This window comes from Sapajus apella, unplaced genomic scaffold (assembly GCF_009761245.1).
Source record: "Sapajus apella isolate SASKATOON/1434 unplaced genomic scaffold, GSC_monkey_1.0 scaffold12, whole genome shotgun sequence".
NCBI lineage: Eukaryota > Metazoa > Chordata > Mammalia > Primates > Cebidae > Sapajus > Sapajus apella.
In genome coordinates, this window is record NW_022436952.1 from 37052752 (window position 1) to 37077296 (window position 24545).

Here is a 24545-nt window from a genome sequence, read left to right on the forward strand (position 1 = left end):
TTTTTTTTTTTTTTTTTCCTTCCATTTGGCTTTTTTGTGAGCTTTTTTTCTGCCAGGCAGCAAGGCACTCTCCCATGAAACTCCAAACTTACCTCATCACCATAATCAGTAATGACAGCAGAAAACATCTGTAAATTTTGACAATAGGACCACATCAGCCTCGCTTGGGTCACACATCCTTCCTGCAGGCTATTCTGCCCCATTTGAACCTGCCAACTACGAGCAGTAAAGGTGTGTTTTCTCAAGGGCAAAACAAGATGCTGTTACCAGAAAAGGGGGAATGAACGCAGAGGCAAAATCAACATTCTATTTGGAGAAGGAGACAGAAGAAAACTCTTAAATTTGCAGCCTCTCATACTGATTTATGTCAAATTAAGTTGGTTAATAAAAGTAATTTATAGCTTTCGTAAGGATCCAAGCTGCTTTGTAAAAGATTCTGAGCTTTTCCCTCTGGGAGAGGGAAAATGAGTTTATCATCAGATGTCTCTGACATCAGTCTCTCCCTCCTAGACTACCTTGCACGCTATGATCAAATTAATCTTCCCAATGCATGGATCTAGTTATAAAACAATTCTAACAAAGAAACCATATCCCCACCAAAGTTAAAGATTTTATCTGTCACTCAAGGTCCTTCCACAATGTCACCTAACTTACCTTTCCAGACTTATGTGATGTTGCTCCCTTTGTGTACACCAAGTCAGTGATATTGGGAGTTTGTTACTGTCACTGATTGACTTTAGAGTATTAGGATATAACTGACATTTAATCAGTCAGAGATTTGGGCGTTAACTTTCCTGTTACTTTTCCTTTCTGGTTTTAAAGGTACAATAAAATGATTTATGAATGTGAAATCTGACCCTTAATATACAATGTTTTTAATCTAGTCAGCAATCTTATTAAACTTAGAAGTTTATCCTTCTAAAAATAAAATGTGCTCTTTATGATAAAGTACTGTGAGAGATATAAATAGCACTTTCTTAATGGGAAAACCTATTAGAGAATTATGTTCTCCACAGCATTCATCCTTTTCCCATAAATAAAATATTTACAGTGTGTAATTATATCTCCTGAATATCAAAGACTCAGGAGAAAGATACTAGTTTTATTTTTATACACAAGTAGAACTTGTAATAAACTGCACTATCTTTTTCAGAATACATAAAACGAGACATGTTTAGAAATAGTTCACCTGGACCTTTAGCTATTTCATTTAGGCTAAATGTCTACACATTTTCACCTTTAGTTAAAAGTGATTTACATGCACAACCAATTTACTAACTACAAATTAATTTATACTAAAAGCAAACAGATGAATTGTGACATGAGTGAAATTACTTTTAAATGCATTAATAAAATGTATAAGCATACTATTATTTTCATTTAAGCCAACTATGCTGTAAGCTACTTAGATAAGATGCAGGATTCACATTTTACACTTTAATACAAATTTCAGAACATAAAAGTATATTTTCTATTGTTCCAATGCACATTTTATCTGCAATACAATATTTATAAAACAAACAGCTCCTGCAACAAACCTAACATTATTAAAATAGTTAAATTATTTATTTAAAAAATTGTTTAGAAACAGGGTCCTGCTCTGTTGCCCAGGTTGGAGTGCAGTGGTATGTTCATAGCTCACTGTAACATCAAATTCTTAGGCTCAAGTGGTCCTCCTGCCTAGCCTCTCAAACACAGCTGGGACTACAAGCATGTACACCATGCCGGGCTTGTTTTTTAAATAGAGACAAGGAGTAATTATCCTGCCCAGGCTGGTCTTGAATGCCTGGCTTTAAGTGATCCTTCTGCCTCAGCCTCCCAAAATGTTGGTATTACAGGCATGTGCTACCACATCTGGCCAAAATTAATTTTAATGGCTGTAGTGGGGCCAATTTTCTTCAATATGTAACTACAGGGAATTAGCACACTCTTATGGTTCTTGAATACAACAAAGAATGTGGTATTGATAAGTACATACTGAATATAAATTCGGCCAAACATCCACATCCAAACATTCAAGACGTTAGACTGACTTTTGAGTTTAACCTAAAATTTTTGAAAATAAATTTAAAAATGCCCTCCAAACTACTGGTAACACATTCCTTTCTGGTTGACACAGCAGGTTCCAGGAATTAAGAGTTTTCTGTGTTTCCTCAAATATTTCTCTCGGGGTAGCCATCAATCATCTTCTTTCTCAATATAGGTCTTTGCATTAACCCGTGCCATCTGTCTGGCTAAATACCTGTCTCTAGCTGACATTACAGTTTCTTCGTTGTTCCGCTTTGCAAACTTGCTCACTGCCTCAGGTGGTCTCTCTTGTTCTTTATCCTTCTCTTGCCTTTCCTCTGTGAGTCTGTGTTTTGCTCCCAGTGATAGTTCAGAAGTAGAGAGTTTCTCTTGGTTTCTTTCTTTGTCCTTTGCCACGTTTCTCATTTTGTTGGATCTTTCTTGGTCAAGAAATTTATCCTTTGCCCTAGAATTTGGGCTGCTTTCCTTTCTGTCTCGATGTCTTTCTGAAGACTGAACACTTACTTCTCCTTTTTCTCTATCTCTGTATTTATCATTATTTTCATATCTTTCCTTCCTTCCTTTCATATGTTCTTCCTTAGCTTTGGTTTTCTCTTCCTTCTCTCCTTTCTCACGGTGTCGGATCTGATCATTTTGTTGTCTATCTCTTTCTTGTTCTCTTTGGGAATATCTCTCCCTGTCTTTCTCCCTTTTCCATTCTCTGTCACTTCTTTCTCTTTGGTCCCTCGTCCTTGGTTTATCTTCCTGTTCATGCCTCTTCCAATGGGAATCTCTATGACTGGCATCTCTGTGCCTATGAGAATCTCTTTCTTTCCGGTAATCACGGTCAGTGTAATAGTTCTCCTGGTCTCTGGATTGCTTCTGTTGGTGGTGATCTTCTCTTTTCTCATGTCCTCTCGATGTTTGTGATCCTTTTGTGTGGTGTCTGGCACCATGCCCTCTTTCTTCACTAGGCGACCGAGAGTGGTTTTGATTCCTGTGGTGCTTGGAGTCATTCTCAGGGGTCTCTATGACCTTTTTTCTTCTGCAATTCACTGTAGTTTCTTCTTTTTCATCATCCTCGCTGCTCTTAGCATCAAAGTCACTGTCTGCATCTGGGTTTTCCTCTACTTTCACATCAGCTTGAAGAATGTATTTCTCTTGTGGTATTCTGTTTTCTGAACTTACTTCATCGGAGTAACCCCTTCGTTTCTCTTCCTTTATACCAGATCTTAAGGGAATAAAAGGGGCAGAAAAAAAGCCACATTATCAGTTGTAATAAGCAGATAAAGGGTTTATATAATTTTTCTCAATACTTAAATCAATACACCTATAGTGATATATACTGTCTGATTATACAAATGCAAAAAGGTGCTGATGTCTATGCAAATGAGTATTTTCAAATTCGAACCATTCCCAGTATTTTCAATATTTGTAGAAGTGAAAAGAAAAAATTAGCTCTTGTCTGCTAGAACCTATAGGCAAGGGTCTGTACAGGTCTTTACTTTTTTGGTAAGTCTAAGACAAAGAATAATTGGGAAAAGGAAGATATGTTTTGGATCTAAGTTCTACTTTCCCAACATGAAGGTTAGGTTGTAACTCCTGGATTTTCGTTTCCTTTCTTATTTATTTATTTAGAGACAGGGTCTCACTCTGTCACCCAGGCTGGAGTGTAGCGGCACAATCTCGGTTCACTGCAACCTTTGCCTCCCAGGCTCAAGTAATCCTCCCAACTTAACCTCCCGAGTAGCTAGGATTATAGGTCTGCACCACCACACCTGGCTAACTTTTGTATTTTTAGTACAGACTGGATTTTGCCATGTTGGCCAGGCTGGTCTCAAACTCTTGACCTCAGGTGACCCACCCACCTCAGCCTCCCAAAGTGCTGGGATTACAGGAGTGAGCCCACACCTGGCCTCCTTCTTTTAAAAAAAAATTATAAAAATAGTCCTAGAAATACATGAAGGTAATCTTTGCACAGCAAAATGTGGCAAGTATAATCCTAAATATTTACTCTCTCTCATGATGAAAAAGGCACTAGTATCCTGATACACTCCTTGGCACCTATCACTACAAAATTGAAATATATTAATTTGTCAGAATCAACAGCACTAAAATTATATTACCTACATGGTTCCATGTGGCAAGTACAGTTAACTTTATTTATAGTACTCACACAGTGAGTATAATGTAAATAAGAATCATTCAGTGATTCTTACTAATCACACTAATGGCACAACAACTTTGGTTCTCGAGGAATTACTGGCAGAACTATCTTGGCTAAAGGACCCACTAACAGTTAGGAATTCGATTATTCGACTCTGAGAAGTACAACTACGTCAACAACATTACAGAGTTTCATGGCAGCCTCATAAACATTCCAGATGAAACTCAAACACAAAGCCATAATGCATTATAGTTTCCATTCAAAACCTGAATCTTCAAATACAGTTTCTTAGGTTCAAACTTCTCACCAATTTTGTAATCAAAACCTAGCAGTGTAGGGAAGGAGTGGGGCATAAACTTAACTTCCTCTCTTCACCTTAATTCTATTCTTCTACCTCTTCCCTTCCTTAGCAACAGACTCAGATCTACTCAGAACATTTAAATTTTCTTTTGCTTAGGACAAGACTTTTTTGCCTTCAGCTACATACTTATGACATAATCATCTCAACATTCCTATAATACCTTATAACTTTATTCAAAAATCCTCTAATCATTTACCTTCTAGACCAGCACTAATAGAAATGCCTCAAGAAATAGTAATGTTTATATCTGAGATGTCCAGAATGGCAACCACCAGCCAAATATGGCAACTGAGTATTTGAAATGTGGCCACTGTGATAAAAATTTTTTATTTTATTTACTTTAAACTAATTTAAGTAGCTACACATGACTGGTGGCTACATATTGAACAGTGCGGTTCTAGCCCTTGATATGTAAAGTCTTACATTTTATGAAGGCTGGGTCCTATTTATGAAAATAAACCACTTTCCTTTTTATATACTATCTGAACGTGCATAAAGATTTATATTGTAGACACCTAAGTCTTTCCAAATTTCTTCTTAATTCTGATAGCAATCATTTTAAGGTACTAGGCACCAATCATTTTAAGGATCATGAGGAATACCTATATTTTTAGTTTTAAAAAAAGGTGGCTAGGTACAGGGGCTCACATCTGTAATCCCAGCACTATGGAAGGCAGAGGTGGGCAGATCACCTGAGGTCAGGAATTCATCAGTCTGGCCAACATGGTGAAACCCCATCTCTACTGAAAATGCAAATATTAGCTGGGTGTAGTGGCAAGCGGCTGTAGTCCCAGTTACTCTGAAGGCTGAGGTAGGAGAATCACTTAAACCTGGGAGGCAGAGGTTGCAGTGAGCGAAATCGCCCCATTGCACTCCAGCCTGGGCAATAGAGCAAGGCTCCATCTCACCAAAAAAAACAAAAACAAAAACAAAAACAAAAACAACAACAAAAAAAAAAAACAAAAAAACAAACAAAAACAACAACAACAAAAAAAACAAAAAGAAAATTGGCTGGGCGTGGTGGCATGTGTCTGTAGTCCCAGCTACCTGAGAGGCTAAAGTGGGCGGATTACTTGAGCCCATGAGATAAAGGTTGCAGTGAGCTATGATTGAACCACTATACTCACTCCATCCACCAGGCGACAGAGTAAGACTGTCTCAGAAAAAAACACAGTTTGATTTTGCTCTCCCTTAAGATTTTGCTCTCCCTTAAGAAGACCCCTAAGTCACTTAAAAATTCAGAAACTTTATACATTAAAAGTCTGTCTTTGGTTTTACAATAATATTAAACTCAATCACTGTGTTTTAATTTAACAATTTCTGTGAACTGCAGAATAAAAATGGTCTTAAACTAAATCTGTAGGTTTTAAATCAAGAAACTGCAAATTTCTAACATTCATTTATTTAGTTAATGCTGGCTGACAACACAATATGCAATGCTGTAATCTTCCATCTTTCAGAGGGTTAAAATGACCCCACAAACAGTTTATTAACAGTATCTTTCTTCAAAATATTTCATATACCACATCTCCTCACCTGGCTTCACGAAAGCTGCATTTAGGTATTTCCTCTTCACCAACTGCTTGATTTAACAGGTGCCTATAAAATCCACTGAGATCTTTCTGCTTAGTTACATCTAAACATGCTAAGAGAGAGAAAGTAAAAATTAGAATATATTTATCAAGCCACAGTGCAGTTTCATTTTATAGACGCAATGCATATAACATGCAGTGTATAAACTATTCTCTGGATCAGGAATTGGCAAACTATATCCTAAAGGCCAAATTTGGCCTGTTGCCTGTTTTTATAAGTAAATTTTTATTGAAACAAGGCCTTGTTCATTTGTTTATGCATTGTCCAAAGCTGCTTTTGTACTACAAAGGCACATCTGAGTCACTGTGACAGAGGTCATATATACAAAAAGCCCTGGCCAGGTGCCATGGCTCAAGCCTGTAATACCAGCACTTTGGGAGGTCGAGGCAGGCGGATCACCTGAGGTCAGGAGTTCAAGACCTGCCTGGCCAGCATGGTGAAACCCCATCTCTACTAAAAATACAAAAATTAGCCAGGCGTGGTGGCAGGTGCCTGTAATCCCAGCTACTAGGGAGGCTGAGGCAGGAGAATGCTTGAACCCAGGAGGCGGAGGTTGCAATGAACTGAGATGGCACCACTGCACTCTAGCCTGGACAACAACAGCAAGACTCCCAAAAAAAGCCCTAAAATATAAATAATATCTGGCATTTATAAATATGAATTTATAAAGTCCTAAAATATGAATACTAAAATATTATCTGGTCCTTTACAGAAAGTTTTCCGACTGGCACTCTAAACACACAGTATATGCTTAGACAGAATGTTATAGACTGGGTTTTCTTCTACTTAAAAACTGAAGAGACCAGGCACAGTGGTTCATGCCTATAATCTCAGAATTTTGGGAGGCTGAGGTGGGTGGATCACCTGAGGTCAAGAGTTGGAGACCAACCTAGCCAACATGGTGAAACTCCACCTCTACTAAAAAGATAAAAATTATCCGGTGGTGGTAGTACACACCTGTAAACCCACCTACTTGGGAGGCTGAGGCATTAGAATCACTTGAACCTGGGAGGCAGAAGTTGCAGTGAGCCACGATCGCACAACTGCACTCCAGCCTGGGCGACAGAGTAAGACTCTGTCTCAAAAAAATCCAAAAAAAAAAAAAAAAGCTGAGAGTTTGTTAAAGTATTTGTAGAACATCGTGGCTCACACCGACAATGTTAGCACTTTGGGAGGCTGAGGCAGGAGGACTGCTTGAGCCCAGAGTTCAAGACTAGTCCTGACAACATAGTGAGACCCCATCTCTACAAAAAATTCAAAAATTAACCAAGCATGGTGGTATGTTCCTGTAGTCCCAGCTACTCAAGAGGCTGAGGTGGGAAGATCATTGGAGCCTGGGAGGTCAAGGCCACAGTGAGTCATGGCTGAGCCACTGCACTCCAGCCTGGGTGACAAAGACCCAGTCTCAAAAAAAAAAAAAAAAAAGGTATTTTATAAATACATATTCTACTTAGATCTTGAGAAATCATCATGAGTAGAAAGCACTAATGCATTAAGATACTCTTAATTCATCCTATTTTTATTCTTTCTTCAATTAATGTTATTATTTTTCTAATTGTCCCGTTGATGCTCCTGGAGTGGTGTTACTATTTTCTCATCCCGGAAAAATATAACTAGGGTTTAAAATTATATTTATATTGTTTCTGACAAATGTTATGGTGTTATACTTTGTAATAAATGCTTTTACATTTCAAATCATGTTGTAAGACAACAGCCACAAAATGAGAACTAAGGGAAAAGTCTAGTAGAAATAATAGTTACTGAAGAGTTCAACTGTGCTTTTAGTTAAACTTCCCTCTCTGCTTTACACTACTATATAATGCCATATATTTTGAGTCTTGGATTCCTATATATAAATTATGATCATAAACTTATAACCCAGAAGTTCAGTGAAAGAGTAAACAGCTAACCACAGGGTAGAGATTCCACGACTGTCTCCTTGTGCCTCTCCCCCTCTTTCATTTTACCTTCCAGTGCAGCAGCCCTCTTTTCTCTTTCTTCTTCTTCAGCTCTCTCTTGCAGTTTTTTCTTATATGCAGATGTCACAAATGCCTCTTTATCATCAAACTCTCCCTTTTCCATTTCTCGTTCTCTCTGTATTTTCTTCTCCATTCTTTTTTCCTGTTCCTTTTTTCTGATCTCAACTGCTTTTAGCAAGTTGTGAATATACTTGGGCTAAGGAAATAAAAAAGATTTAGGAAAAGAGTAAAAAAAATAGTAATTGTTATTACTGTTATAATTTTATAATGAATTTGTTAAGATAGAGATGATCAGCCCAAATAAGATTGTCGTCCCTACATTCAATATAAACTTACTAGCAAGATGAATATTGAAATTGTTTTCAATAAAAATTTAGGTGTAGCAGAGAAGAAATTATTTATAATGCAATTTAACTTAAAAAAAATCAAACTAAATATAAATTTTTTCTCATTCTTTTCTCTGGTATTCTCTTAATTTAAAAAAATCAGAAGAGTTCCTATTAGTTTTTCACATTTAGTAGAAATATGATTTAAAATAGTAGCTTTAATATAATTTTGTATCACCACTCTACTGACAGATATGTCAGATGCAAATACCCTTAAAAATCAGCCTGTGCTTGTGAAAAAACAGGAGGTGATAGAAAAAAAATCTGAATTTCAATTTTTCCCACTCCCAAATTCTTTTCTCACTGAAAATAAAATCATGATAGGTGTGGGCAGATGATTCAGTTACCAGTTAGGAAGAAATAAAAAATGAGAGGATAATAAAACACAAATAAACATACACAGGGCAGGAGCAGTACAAATTTGGTACATCAGAATTTCTAAGAAAAAATTTTCAAAAAACTATTTGCAAAGGTTTCAAAGCAAAAAACAAAACTGTTAGATAATTCACTTGGGCTATTAGGATAATATATGTAGTGCTTCTTGAGTTCTAAGATCAAATCTATAATACCTGGAACTAGGGACTCTTCACACTTCACATACCTAAAAGCTTTTTCTCAGATCATTCTCATGTTAAAATAAGATTAAGACACAAAATGTAGGTCAAGGTCAAAGAAAATTTGTTATTTCAGCTTACAAACCTTTCGGTCTTTCCCCAAAAGCAATTTGGGATTATTTTCCTCCTTTTGTTTCTGCATTTCATCATAAATACTGTCATATTCATATACAGTAGAATCTTCTGCAAGGGCCTTCTGGATTTCCAGTTTGGTCTTTAAAAAAAAATTAAATATGTTTCAAAAATATGAGCCAGCCAATAGATACCACAAAGTCTATGTTTTTTGAGAATGGTTCATAAATTGAAAATATATCATAAAAATTACAATTATATTTTAGATAGGAAATGTGAATGTAAATTATGGAGCCAAGCACCTGGGTGTGAATCCTGGCTTTACACTTACTAATTACTCTGGGCAAGTTTGTTTATAATCTTTTTGTGCCTTAATTTTCCTCATCTAGAAGAGAAAGAATAATGATTATATTTAAATTCTAAGCTGTTATAATTAAATGATTAAACTTACAATACTTAGACCCTGATAGAGAATAAGTATTCAATAGACGTCAACTATTATTTTTTTTTTTTTTTGAGACGGAGTTTCACTCTTGTTACCCAGGCTGGAGTGCAATGGCCGCGATCTCGGCTCACCGCAACCTCCGCCTCCTGGGTTCAGGCAATTCTCCTGCCTCAGCCTCCTGAGTAGCTGGGATTACAGGCACGCGCCACCATGCCCAGCTAATTTTTTGTATTTTTAGTAGAGACGGGGTTTCACCGTGACGTCAACTATTATTATCATCTATTCGTTTGTATATAAATCTCAACATCAAAAGGTCAAAAGGTCCAATGTACCACAGACACACCTAACCCTGGTTTTAAAAGGCCTGTATTATATATTAAATTTTCATTATCATTTTTGGAGTTGTCAGACATAAACTCTCTGCCTTTATCATGTATGTTCCTCCTATCTTAAATGATGTTTTTTCCTCCTCTTTCAAGCTATCAAAATCTTATCCAGTGTTTCAGGGCCAGCCCTACTTCTCATATGAGCACATTTCTGAGGCCTCTAACCCCCAATGATCTTTCTTCTAAACTCTGAGGAACATTCTATTCTGCAATATTTAACTCTTAATTAATACACTAGACTTTTTTTTTTTAAACAGATGGAGTATCGCTCTGTCACCAGGCTGGAGTATGCGACATGATCTTGGCTCACTGCATCCTCTGCCTCCCAGGCTTCAAGCGGTCCTCCCATTTCAGCTGCCCAAGTAGCCGGGACTACAGGCGTGTGCCACCATGCCTGGCTAATTTTTATATGTTTTGTAGAGACAGAGTTTCACCATGTTGCTCAGGCTGGTCTTGAACTCCTGGGCTCAAATGATCCTCCCACTTCAGCCTTCCAAAATGCTGGGATTACATGCCTGAGCCACCATGCCAATCATGGATGTTTTAACTTTCTAATTGTTTCACAAATCTTAGCCTCTTGCCCCAGTTTGTAAATTCCTGAGGTACACAATCCACACATTTTAACTTCTTTCTGAATTGCTACATTGTCTAACATAGAATCCAAGAGGGATCCCTTTTAAGTGATCCAAAATTATTCAAAAGAATCTATCTGATAGACTTGGGTTTTTACATACCAACATTTAAACTCTGAACAATGCACACGCTAACTGAAAAACTTTTTTTTCTAGAATATTGTTTAAAATATTAAGAAATTCATTATTTTCACTTCTCAACCTTTAGAAAAATAAAGATTTTCCTGCCCAGATATTATGAATTGGCACTCTTGCTCCCTCTGCAAAATCAGCCTGGATAACACAAAGAGGGAAACATGGAATCTAAGAAATAATCACCACTACAATAACAAAAAGCAAGGGAAAAGGGAGACTGAGGGCTGTTTTAAACTGTTTAAGCTGTGACTACAGGTGCACACCACCAGGTCGGGCTAATTTTTATATCAATACAGAACATTTTCAAACACAGAGGAAATATTTATAAAAACTGACTGTAAACTGGACCATAAAGTAAACCTCTACATCTTAAAAGGCATGAAACAATACAGCGCCATGTTTTGGCATCCAAAGTAACCATGTTAGGGGCCAAGTGTGGTGGCTCACATCTGTAATTCCAGCACTTTGGGAGGCTGAGGCAGGCAGATCACCTGAGGTCAGAAGTTTGAGACCAGCCTGGCCAACACAGTGAAACCCTGTCTCGATTAAAAATATTAAAATTAGCTGGGCATGGTGGTGTACTCCTGTAAACACAGCTATCAGGAGGCTGAGGCAGAAGAATCGCTTGAACTCAGGAGGCAGAGGTTGCAGTGAGCCAAGATTGTGCTGTATTCCAGCCAGCCGAGATCGTGCTGTATTCCAGCCTAGGTGACGGAGTGAGACTCCATCTCAAAAACAAAACAAAACACCCCCAAAAAATCAAAGTAATCATGTTAGGAATGATTAACAAAAAGGTAATCAAAAACCTCCATATGTTCAGAAATTAATAATACATGGGTCAAGCAAGCAATCTTAATGCAAACCAGAAAACATTTTTCATGAAACAATGAAAATACTGCCTATCAAAATCTGTAAGATCCAGCTACAGAAGTACTTAGAGGGAAACATACAGCCTTAAATGCATATATTAGAAAAGAGAAAGAATAGAAAACAGAGAGCTGTGCACCCATTTCCAAAAGTTAGAAAAATAACAAAATAAACCCAAAGAAAATAGAATGAAGAAAACAGAATGAAGAAAACACGAATCTGTCAGGACAGAAAATGAACTAGAAAAAGCAACATGTATATAGTATTATATTAGCTCATTGTATAAGGCTAGCCAAACCTTGGTATTATCAGGCTTTTTCAATCTGGATAATTACAGTGAAAGAAAAAGGAAACTACCCTATTCTGTTGAATCTCACTTATGATGTAAAAATCCTCAATACTTAAAAACACCTAATAAAACTTTAGTAAGCCATATGCAACAATATATAAGAAGGATAACATTTTATGCTTTTGTTAGGTTTATACCACTTCTGTGAAGTTACAACGATTGACCTTCTAAAGTTACGCTGACCTTACATTACTGGTATCAAACCAACATGGTCATGAAGTAATATCCTTTTTGTATATAGCTCACCATTGAAACAAACAAAACCCTTAAACTAAGAAAATAATTTCCTTAGATTAGCAACAAGAGACCTACAGCAAATGTCATATTTACTGATAACATGCTAAAAATTTTCCCAATGAAACACGGAATATGACAATAATGTTGCCATTGTCACTTCTGTACACTTGAGGTCCAGATACAAGAAGAAAATAATAAAGTACCGCATTTCAAAGAGCACTTTCTCTAAGATTTAGCAAATGCAATCAAGCTAGTATTCTTCATAGTAAAATGAATAGTTTCAATTAGTATGGATGAAGGCATTTGACGAGCTGAATCAACCAAGTGGGGAACAAAGGGAAGAGTATGAAATATAGGTGCAAGAAAAAAGCAGCAGAAGGCAGGTGAAAGGTATAAGAGTTGTAGCAGCATTTCCAATTTCCAAGCAAACTATGAAAAAGTCTTACTAAACAGATAAAGTGGCTTTGAACAAGACAGAGTTAAGAATAAAAGCAGATTTGGGATTCATGCGTTAAATGAAGAAGAAAAGGCAGCACAAAAATGTTAAAATAACCCTAGAAAACAAGATACATGTATTACCTTGGAAAAGTCACCTAACTCTCCAGAACTAAGTCTCCCATTTATACAGCGAGGAAGCTGAACTTGATGGTCTTTCCAAAATTCTGATTCGAAGCACTCCAGTATTTACGTTAAATAATCAGTTTTTTCATGTTCTGTGTGTATATTTAATCATTCTGAGGCTGCTGAGTTACACATTGTATTTCACTGTGAAACTATGACATTATCTTAAAATGACTATATACTTCTGTGACAATTCCTCAGGGAAGGAGTAAAACACACTGGTTAAAAGCTTAGACTCTGAGATTTCACTGTCTAGTTTTGAACAAAACCCTAGCATTTATTAACTATGTGATCTCATGAAAGTCACATAAATTCTTGCCTTCATTTCTTTAACTATAAAATAAGGATTATAAAAGCATATATCTCATAGAATTATTGTAAGAATTAAAAATCATTCTTAAAAGGAAATTGTCATAATGCCTGGCACATAGAAAGTGCTTAATAAACTTATCTTTATGCAGATTTCCAGTTAGACAAAAAGGAAATAGGACCAAAAATGGTAAAGCTAATGTGAAGGATAAAGAATTTAAAATGAAAAAGAAAAGCACCTTGTTATTGTTTAATTTCATTACATTCTACAGCAGAAAATCTAAGATACACTAGCGGAGAAGCAGAAAAATTAGTAAACCTTCAGGCCTACTTCTATAATTAGTAGTATTATCATAAGGAGCACTTTAGCATTTTTGAGTTTCAGATTTCTTAATTAGGACCATAGGCAAATTTAGGAGAATTGTAAAAGATAAATGTATGTAAAAAGTACTTGGAAACACTAAGGTAGTAGCATGTCTATTAAAATTATCAGGCCAGGTGCAGTGGCTCATGCCTGTAATCCCAGCCCTTTGGGAGGCCTAGTTGGGCAGATCACCCGAAGTCAGGAGTTCGAGACCAGCCTGGCTAATATGGAGAAAACCCATCTCCACTAAAAATGCAAAAATTAGTGGGGTATGGTGGGGTGTGTGCCTGTAGTCCCAGCTACTAGGGAGGCTGAGACAGGAGAACTGTTTGAACCAGGGAGGCAGAGATTGCAGTGAGCCAAGAGTGCGCCACCGCACTCCAGCCTGGGTAACAGAGCCAGTCTCTGTCTCAAAACAACAACAACAACAACAACAAAAAAAAACCCAAAAAACTGATATTCCTCTTTCTTGGTAGATGAACTTCAAATAATTATAAGTCTGTGAAATCACTTTGGTTGTGAAAAGATTTTTTTTTTCCAAGTAAGCTCACTAGCAACAATTTAATAAATAACAAGTCAAACAATCCATTATTAGACTAATCTATAAGTAGAACTAGTTTACTCTATAGCACAGCAATGAGAAGCTAATTCTTCATTGTGTTTTTCCTTAAACCTACTGTTTTAGTCTCAGCACTCAGATACCAAAACTGATACTTAAAAATGAGTCAAAATGCTTCACTCAGTGCACTTATCCCAGTCTTCTACCTTACCTGTTTCATGGCCTGCTTCTTAGCAGCTTCCCTCTGAAGGCTTTCACTCACGGAGGTCTATAAAACAGAAATATATTGTCACTTTTTAAACATTAAATTTAAAATTTCTTTTCCAGTACAAGTTGAGTGTCCCTTACCTAAAACATGTGGGACCAAAAGTGTTTTGGATTTCAGATTTTTAAGATACTTATTACTTCAGCATCCCAAATCTGAAAATCTGGTACCTGAAATGTTCCAGTGAGCATTCCCTTTGTGCTTTACATTAATGCTCAAAAAGTTTTATATTTAGAGCACTTAGGATTTTAGATTTTCAGATTTGGATACTTAACCTATATTCTGGTTGGCAATGGTGCCTAACTTATAGTTAAAAGGGTAACAATACAAATTAAACTAACATTTTCAGAGTTCTTTTTCCCCCTAAACTTTAGGAAATAAATGAATTTACACCGTAAATCCTCAGAATAGATTATAAGGTGTCAGAGAAAACAGAATGGTACAGGAAAAAAATGAGGAAACATGAATTCTTAGTCCTAACTTCACTACTGTCACCCAACCTTTATGGATTTCAATTTGCTTCATGTGAACATGTGAAAGTATATATAAATATGTGTGTGTGTGTGTGTGTGTGTGTGTGCGGTGTGTGGTGTGTGTATGTGTTAAATGGGGAAAGACTGGACTAGATAATACTTCAGGTACCTTCTAACACTAAAATGGTATGATCCCAGCTTACAAAAAGCAAATTATTTTAATATTCACCACTCCATATAGTATACCAAGCTCTCGGTTTACGCTTAAGACTTAAGGACGGCAGTAACTATCTGTGGCTATAATCATTCAAAAGCTATGTACCGAAAAGACTTCCATACCAGGCATGTTCTAGGTCCTGAGGATAGTGAAAAACAAGAACAGTCCTAGGACAGAGACTGAAACAAGATCTTGTTTCAGATAAGTGGTCTGAAAGGGAAGACAAAGAGATACATGGCTGGGCTCGGTGGCTCATGCCTGTAATACCAGCGCTTTGGGAGGCTAAGGCAGGAGGATCACTTGAGGCCAGGAGTTTGAGATCAGCTTGGCCAACAAGGTGAAACTCAGTCTCTACTAAAAGTACAAAAATGAGCTGGGAGTGTTGGCGCACACTTGTAATCCCAACTACTTAGGAGGCTGAGACACGAAAATCACCTGAACCTGGGAGGCAGATGTCGGAGTAAGCCCAGAATGTGCCACTGCACTCCAGCCTGGGCAACAGAACCATACTCTTTCTCCAACAACAACAACAAAAGAGATAATTACAATATAAATGTGATAAGCAACATAATAATGGAATAAACAAAGGACTGTGGGAGCCCAGAGCAGAGAAGGCAACTAATGCATGAGGAATCAGGAATGCCTTCCCAAAAGAGATATGACATTAGACCAGAATCAAAGAGAATATAAATTTTAAAGAATGCAAGAGGGCCAGGCGTGGTGGTTCATGCCTGTAATTCCAGCACTTTGGGAGGCCAAGGCGGGTGGATCATGAGGTCAGGAGATGGGGACCATCCTGGCCAACATGGCGAAACCCTGTCTCTACTAAATACAAAAAACTAGCTGGGTATGGTGGCCAGTGCTTGTAGTCCCAGCTACTCAGGAGGCTGAGGCAGGGGAATTGCTTGAACCCAGGAGTGGGAGGTTGCAGTGAGCCAAGACTGCACCACTGCACTCCATCCTGGTGACAGAACAAGATGCTGTCTCAAAAAAAAAAAAAAAAAAACAACAAAAAAAAAAAAAAAAACAAAAAAACAAAACAAACAAAAAAAAACAACAACAATGCAAGAGGAAGATAGGAAGTAGTCAGTAGTCATCACATGGGCAAAAGCAAAGACTTACAAACAGCTAAGAAAAAAATACTTAAGAAAAAAATGTTTCCTTACAAGTGTATTAGGCTTTAATCATCAGAGAAATGCAAATCAGAACCACTATGAGGTACCAACTCACACCTGTTAGAATGGCTATTATAAAAAAGTAAAAAAAAAATAGCAAAGGTTAACAAGGGTGTTGGAAAAGGGAATTCTTGTATACTGCTGGTGCAGATGTAGACTAGTACAGTCACTGTGGAAAACAGTATGGAGGTTTATAAACAAATTAAAAATAGAACTACCACACAGGCTAGCAATCCCTCTTGGCATACAGCCAAAGGAAGTGAAGTCACCACCTGGAAAAGGTATCTTTACTCCCATGTTCACTGCAGCATTATTTGCAATAGCCAGACATGGAAACAACCTGACAAATGGAAAAAGAAATTGTGGTACATATCTATGATGGAGTATTATTCAGTCTTTAAAAAGGAGATCCTGCCATTTGCCACAACATGAATGAGCCGAGGACACTGTGCTATGTGATAAGCCAGACACAGAAAGAAAAATAGTTTATGACATCACTTATAAGTATAACCTCTCACAGAGATAAAGAACTTAAAAATAATGGTTAATAGGGGTAGAGTAGGAGGAAATGGACAGAGATGGGTCAGAGGATACAAAGTAGCAGATATGTAAGATGAACAAGTCTAGAGATCTAAGGTACCATGTGAGGACAATAGGCAATAAAATTGTACTGTATATGGTATTCATGCTAAATGAGTAAACTGTAGCTGCTCTTGCCACAGAAACAAAAGAAAGTATGTAAGATAATGGATATGTTAATTTGTAGCAACCTTTTTACCATCTATAGGTATCCTGTAACATCATATTATATACCGTAAATATACACAATAACATTTTTTTTTTTGAGACGGAGTTTAGCTCTTGTTACCCAGGCTGGAGTGCAACGGCGAGATCTTGGCTCACCGTAACCTCCGCCTCCTGGGTTCAGGCAATTCTCCTGCCTCAACCTCCTGAGTAGTTGGCATTACAGGCACGCGCCACCATGCCCAGCTAATGTTTTGTATTTTCAGTAGAGACGGGGTTTCACCATGTTGACCAGGATGGTCTCGATCTCTTGACCTCGTGATCCACCCGCCCCGGCCTCCCAAAGTGCTGGGATTACAGGCTTGAGCCACTGCGCCTGGCACAATAACATTTTTTTTAAAAAAGTATCAGGATTTGCAAATATACTGACACTGAACTGTATAAAAGGGTGAATTTTATGCTATGCAAGTTACATCTTTTTAAAAAGCCAAAATAAAGCTACTGATGAATTTTTAAAAAATTTTTTTACATTTGTGGGGGAAAGGGCTACATGAGCTATTTCTGTCCCTTCCTCTCAATTTTGCTGTCTAAAACTGCTGTTAAAAAAATGAAGTCTTAAATATAAAAACATATGTGTCAATTTTAAATACATATATGTACATAAAATCCTCAGCCCTAGAATTAAGGTAGTCTAGCCTATTGACACTTGCTATCTTCAGTTGTACAGCATCAGCAATTGGTGCTTTTTTTTTCATGGTAACAACCAGAACAAAATAGTTTTCTACGATGAGACAAATTTAATACACAAACGTGATACAATATTAGACATTTATCAAAACTCAAAGTAAATATTTCCGATGTATTTTCATGTCTGTACTTCTTTCTTTTTTTTTTTTTCCCAAAGAGGGTCTTACTCTGTCGCCCAAGCTGCAGTGCAGTGGGGCAATCTCAGCTCACTGCAACCCCCGCCTCCTGGGTTCAAGTGATTCTACTGCCTCAGCCTCCCCAGTAACTGGGACTACAGGCACCCACCACACCTGGCTAATTTTTGTATTTTTAGTAGAGGCGGGGTTTCACCATATTGGCCAGGCTGGTCTCAAACTCCTGACCTTGTGACCTGCCCACCTTGGCCTCCCAAGGTGCTGGAATTACAGGTGTGAGTCACCGTGCCCAGCCTGATGTCTGTATTTCTAATTAGTATGACTGAAAAATATTTTTTTTTTTTTTTTTGTTTTTTTTTTTGAGGCGGAGTTTCGCTCTTGTTACCCAGGCTGGAGTGCAATGGCGCGATCTCGGCTCACCGCAACCTCCGCCTCCTGGGTTCAGGCAATTCTCCTGCCTCAGCCTCCTGAGTAGCTGGGATTACAGGCACGTGCCACCATGCCCAGCTAATTTTTTGTAGTTTTAATAGAGACGGGGTTTCACCATGTTGACCAGGATGGTCTCGATCTCTTGACCTCGTGATCCACCCGCCTCGGCCTCCCAAAGTGCTGGGATTACAGGCGTGAGCCACCGCGCCCGGCCAATGAAAAATATTTTTCTTGATCACTGAGTTAATGTCTTCAGGATTGACTGAAAAGAATATATCTCCAAATGCTGGATGTTTTCCTTTTTTACTTGCTTTTACTATTTTTTCCTATCTCCTCCTTCAGGCTGTCACCTTCAGTCTGTCAGTGTACCTGCTGCCTTTCAAACTGGATGCTTCAATCTAAACGATTTAACTTGGTTGTTACGGAGGATACTCAAGAGAAATAAATAACTTTTAAAAAGAAAACTTCGGAAAGAAAAACACAACGCTAAAACTTTTTAGACTTTGATAAAATATAGAATAAGTAGACTGGGAAAGGTCTTTCCAATGTAAACTATATCTATTTTGAGACATCTCAAAAGATTTTGTTTCTATGTTTATAGCTGTTTAGAAGAATGAAGTATGACCATTGAAAAAACAAGAATTACTATACACAGAAAGGTAACATAATAGAAGGAGTGTAGTAGTTTTACACATTTTGTTCACAAACTTATATCCCTAGAATTCAACAGCATTAGTGGATAACTCTGAACCTAAGCAGAAAAGGTCAGGAAGGATTGATGATCCTTTTGAAGCTCATTGATTCTAAATTTTCTAAATAAAGGTACTTTAACAATGACTACTAAGGATGGTGATCAAAATAGAAACAACCTGATTAACAAATTCAAAAAGTTAAAAAGAGTAGCAGTAAAAACTTCTACTTTTTTCTATAATAGTAACCCTATATAAAAATAAATACATGACTTTTACCTTCTATATAACATAAAAAACTACCTAGATTCAGATTAGACAGAAAAATAGTACAATTAAAAGCAGAAACAGTAAGATATCTTTTTTTTTTTTGAGACAGAGTTTTGATCTGTCGCCTAGAATGGGAGTGCAGTGGTGTGATGTCAGCTCACTGCAACCTCTGCCTCAATCAATTAATTGATTTTTTTTGTAGAGACAGGGTCTTACTTTCTTGCCCAGGCTGGTCTCAAACCCCTGGGTTCAAGCAGTCTTCCTGCTTTTGCCTCCTAAAACGCTGAGATTATAGGCATAAGCCACCATGCTCAGCCAATGGTACCTTCTACTAAAATCATTAGTTTTAAATTCAGGGAGACAAAACTTACTCCCCATAAGGGCCTTTATCTAAAAGAAAAAAAACTCAACTTATAAACAAACAGGTTCAAATGCAGACAGAACTGTTCTAAAAGTACAAAAAACACACTAATATTTCAAGATAGGTTCTCTATCAAAATCTTAGGAAAATACCTTTTCAAAAACCTGATGTAGTAGCTCCTTGCAAATGTTTTTTTTTTTTTTGAGACGGAGTCTCGCTCTTGTTACCCAGGCTGGAGTACAATGGCGCGATCTCGGCTCACTGCAACCTCCGTCTCCTGGGTTCAGGCAATTCTCCTGCCTCAGCCTCCTGAGTAGCTGGGACTACAGGCACGTGCCACCATGCCCAGCTAATTTTTTGTATTTTTAGTGGAGACGGGGTTTCACCATGTTGACCAGGATGGTCTCGATCTCTCGACCTCGTGATCCACCCGCCTCGGCCTCCCAAAGTGCTGGGATTACAGGCTTGAGCCACCACGCCCGGCCCTTGCAAATGTTTTAACTTAATTCAGTAAAAATGCCGAGAGTCTAATATGTCTACAGCAATTAGACTAGGTGCTACAAAAAGTTTATAATCTAGTGGGAAAGAAGCCATATTTGGCCAACATTTAAATTTATGTCTAAGAGTTAGTAGGTTCCAGTTAGCTTTCATTACAAATAAGCAAGGAACTCACACATAAAAAAAGGAAGTGGCTGGTCTATTTTACATACACAAATAACATATAACAATACTACACATACACGTGCATGCACGCACATAGAGATTATAAGGGTTAAAGATGTGGTCATCAAGTCTAGGAACCATGAACTGCAGAATTACGAAAAACACTGCAACTAGGTTTTCTTAGTTTTTCTCCCTCCATTGTTCTGTGTAGAGAATAAAAATTATTTAATCAATCTAACATTTGCTTCATTCTGAATTGCAGTCAGATATGACCTAAAAGGGAGACTTAACAAAAGAATCAAAAAACCTTTACAGTTAGTTCAGATAAATCAAAGAGAAAATACATGACTGGGTACCTTTGTTGCGTCACTATACAAGTTTATTCTCCTGGATGGTTATAACTACCAGAAAAGAATTAGGGCTGGGCATGGTGGCTCACGCCTGTGATCCCAGCACTTTGGGAGACCAAGGCAGGCAGATCACTTGAGGTCAGGAGTTTGAGACCAGCCTGGCCAACATGGTGAAGCTCTGTCTCTACTAAAAATACAAAAAAAAAAAAAAAAAGCCAGGTGTGGTGGCATGTGCCAGTAATCCCAGTAATTCCAGAACTTTGGGAGGCTGAGGTGGGTGGATCACTTGAGCTCAGGAGTTTGAGACCAGCCTAGCCAACATGGTGAAATCCCACCTTTACTAAAAATACAAAAAAAAAATTAGCCGGGTATGGTGGCACATGCCCGTAATCCCTGCTACTCAAGAGGTTGAGGCAGGAGAATCATTTGAACCCGGGAGGTGGGGGTTGTGGTGAGGTGAGATCGTGCCACTGCACTCCAGTCTGGGAAACAGAGTAAGAGATACTCTGTTTAAAAAAAAAAAAAAAAAAAAAAAAGAATTAGATCTGTATTACTGGAACTCCTTCACCAGTAAACAGAATACAGTCTAATGACATTGAAAGAATTGTAGATCCTAGACAACACAAAAATTTAAAAGGTTCTGAATTTTTTCTTTTTGCAAAAATAATTATTATAACTAATAAAACACAATGGGACATATGACCTTCTTTCTTTTTTCTTTTTGGACAGAGTCTTGCTCTGCCTCCCAGGCTGGAGTACAGTGGTGTGATCTGGACTCACTGCAACCTCTGTCTTCCAGACTCACGCAATTCTCCTGTCTCAACCTCCCAAATAGCTGGGATTACACGGGTGCACCACCATGCCCGGGTTATTTTTGTATTTTTAGTAGAGATGGGGTTTCACCATGTTGGCCAGGCCAGTCTCCAACTCCTGACCTCGTGATCCACCCACCTTGGCCTCCCAAAGTGCCGGGATTACAGGTGTGAGCCACCACACTCAGCAAGCCTCTTTCTTAAATTTCTGTTGTGCTCTGATAACTTCCTATTCTTTTTTTTTTCTTTTTTAAACTTAGCAACAGATAATTTATTAAAGGTCTTACAACTCAGCAATCTCTATTAGAGGCCTTATTTGTCCACATTCACACAACTCTTGTAAGCACAAAGCTTAAGGGAAATGTTCTTGTCTCTCTCCTCAGTCTCCTCTGAGGCAAAGAGGCAACACCAACCTAGTGCTGAAGGTAATGTCAAAGCAGCAGTCTGGCCAGGTTGAAGTGGCAGCCCTGATCTGTTTGCTCAATGAACTTCCATGAGAGTCTGTGCTTGATAAACAGCAGCTTCCTGATGGATTTCCTATAAGATGTCCTGAGAGACAATGTAAATAGAAACTATTTGAAATAATGTACATGGAAAATACAGTCAAAATAAAAATATTAAGAGATGGGCAGGGCATGGTGGCTCACACCTGTAATCCCTGCACTTTGGGAGGGTGAGCAGGCAGATCACTTGAGGTCAGGAGTTTGAGACCAGCCTGGTCAACATGGTGAAACCCCGTCTCTACTAAAAATATAAAAATTAGCCGGGCGTGGTGGTGGGCACCTGTAATCCCAGCTACTTGGGAGGCTGAGGCATGAAAATCACTTGAACCCGGGAGGCAGAGGTTGCCGTGAGCCGAGACTGTGCCACTACACTCCAGCCTGGGTGACAGACTGAGACTCTGTCTCAGAAAAAAAAAAAAAAATAAGAGATGGGTAAATGAATGAATGGATATAGCTGAAAAATATTTTAGTAAGTTAGAATATTAGGCTAAGAAATTCCTAAAACACACAAAGAAAGGGTAAAAAACTTAAAAAAAAAAAGAAAAAAGAGCCAGCACAGTGGTGTAGGTCTATAGTCCTAGCTACAGCCAGGAGGCTGAGGCAAGAGGATCACTTGGGTCCAGCAGTTTGAGGCAAAGTGCACTATGATCATGCCTGTGCACAGCCACTGTATTTCAGCCTGGGCAACATAGTGAGACCCTGTCTCTTAAAAACAAAAAAAAAGTATAGTGATATTTATAACTATATATATAACTATTTATATAACAGAAGACCCAAAGAAAGACATATAAACTAACTAGATTCAAAGAAATATTTGAATGACTGGTAATTTTCCGAAATTAGAGAAAAATATCATATTGAACAAATTCTGAATGCAAAAGAGGACAGAGAATAAAATACACACACATGCATAAGCAACAAAGAGATACATTATAATGGAATTTAAGAAAATCAAAGACAAAAAGAAAATTCTAAGAGTTTCCAACAAGGAAGAGTAGATTACCTATAAAGGAGTATGATCAGAATGTCATCACATACCTTATCAGCAACATGGGATTTATGACCAAGTAATCCATATTATGCACTGCACGTCTATACCAAAATATCTCACATATTCCATAAATATATACATCTACTTCACACTCAAAAGTTAAAAAGAAAAAAAAAAGGTAGTAAATCTTAGTTAACATTACCCAGATGGAATCACTTTAAAGTGCTGATGCAAAGCACTTTGAACTAAAAGTATATATTCAGAAAAACTATCATCAAAAGTAAAGATGTTTTAAGCACAGAAAACCTCAGAAGGTCTGTCTTATAAAAGCCCTCTTTGAAAATAAATGAAGTACATGTTGAATATCCCTAATCCAACAATCCCAAATCTAAAACTTTTCTAGTGCCAACAGTATGCTCAAAGAAGCATTCTGGATTTTCAGATTAGGTATGTTCAGCTGGTAAGTATAATACAAATATTCCAAAATCTGAAAAAAAAATCTTATCTCAAACACTTCTGGTCCCAGACATTCACTTCTTTCTTTTCTGTTGATTAATTGATTGAGACAGAATCACTCTGTTGCCCAAGCTACAGTTCAGTGGCATGATCATGGCTCTCTGGAACCTTGACTTCCCAGGCTCAACTGATCCTCCTGCCTTGGCCTCCTGAGCAGCTGGGACTAGGTGGTATGTACCGCCACACACAGCTAATTTTTTAGTGTTTTTTTGTAGAGACAAGGTATCACTATGTTGCCCAGCTGTTCTTGAACTCCGGGGCTGAAGCAGTCCTCCTGCCTCAGCCCCCAAAAGTGCTAGGATTGCAAGTGCCAGCCACCATGCCTGTCCCCAAGCATTTTGGAAAGGGATACTTAACCAGTACTCCCAATAATAACATTAAGAGATACATGAAAGGTAAATATATTACTTAGTAAAACTTAATATATCTTTATATATTTTTTTGAGACAGCGTCTCACTATGTTGCCCAGGCTGGAGTGCAGTGGTACAATCACAGCTGAATGCAGCATCAAGCTCCCAGGCTCAAGCCATCCTCCCACCTCAGCCTCCTGAGTAGCTGAAACCACAGGCACCTGCCACCATGCCAGCTTATTTTTTATTTTTTGTAGAGATGGGGTCTCACTATGTTACCCAGGCAGGTCTTGAACTCCTTCCTGGGTTCAAGCAATCCTCCGGCCTTGGCCTCCCAAAGTGCTGAGATGACAGCAAACGTGAGAGCCACCATACCTGGCCCTAATACTATCTTTAAAAATGAGACAAAAAACAACCATGACAATCCAGAACCAAATCTAAAGCAGGGTTATACAACTTTCTGAAATGACTAAAATATTTCTTACCTATTTTGTCCAATATGTTAGCTACCAGTCACATGTGGCTATAGAGCACATGAAATGTGGCTAATGTAACTAAGGAACTAATTTTTAAATTTTACTTAAGCTAAAACAAATAGTCTCTACAACTGCTGGCTATCATATTAGCACGGATCCAGAGCAAGAGTCAGCAAATTTCCTCAAGGGACAAATGGTGAATACACAGGCTGGTGGACCATGTGGACTGTTGCATCTACTCATGTAGCACAAAAGTAGCCACAGACAGACAAATGGCAAGGCTGTGTTCCAATAAA

General features: G+C 38.0%; 1 protein-coding gene across 7 annotated transcripts in view; it reads right to left on the reverse strand.

The window, feature by feature from the left end:
* NSRP1 (nuclear speckle splicing regulatory protein 1) overlaps positions 1 to 24545 on the reverse strand; it is a 52202-nt gene continuing 27657 nt past the window's right edge. For 5 of the 7 annotated variants that reach the window (XM_032279323.1, XM_032279322.1, XM_032279324.1 and 2 more), the window contains 5 exons: positions 14295 to 14351; positions 9193 to 9321; positions 8096 to 8303; positions 6072 to 6180; positions 1351 to 3238 (listed from right to left, as the gene is read on the reverse strand). In XM_032279323.1, the coding sequence (XP_032135214.1) occupies positions 2179 to 3238; positions 6072 to 6180; positions 8096 to 8303; positions 9193 to 9321; positions 14295 to 14303 (1515 nt within the window). In that variant the 5' untranslated portion in view covers positions 14304 to 14351 and the 3' untranslated portion in view covers positions 1351 to 2178. Of the gene's footprint in view, positions 3239 to 6071; positions 6181 to 8095; positions 8304 to 9192; positions 9322 to 14294; positions 14352 to 21825; positions 21962 to 24545 lie in introns of all 7 variants that reach the window. The other 2 variants (XM_032279328.1, XM_032279321.1) reach the window with 2 other exon arrangements.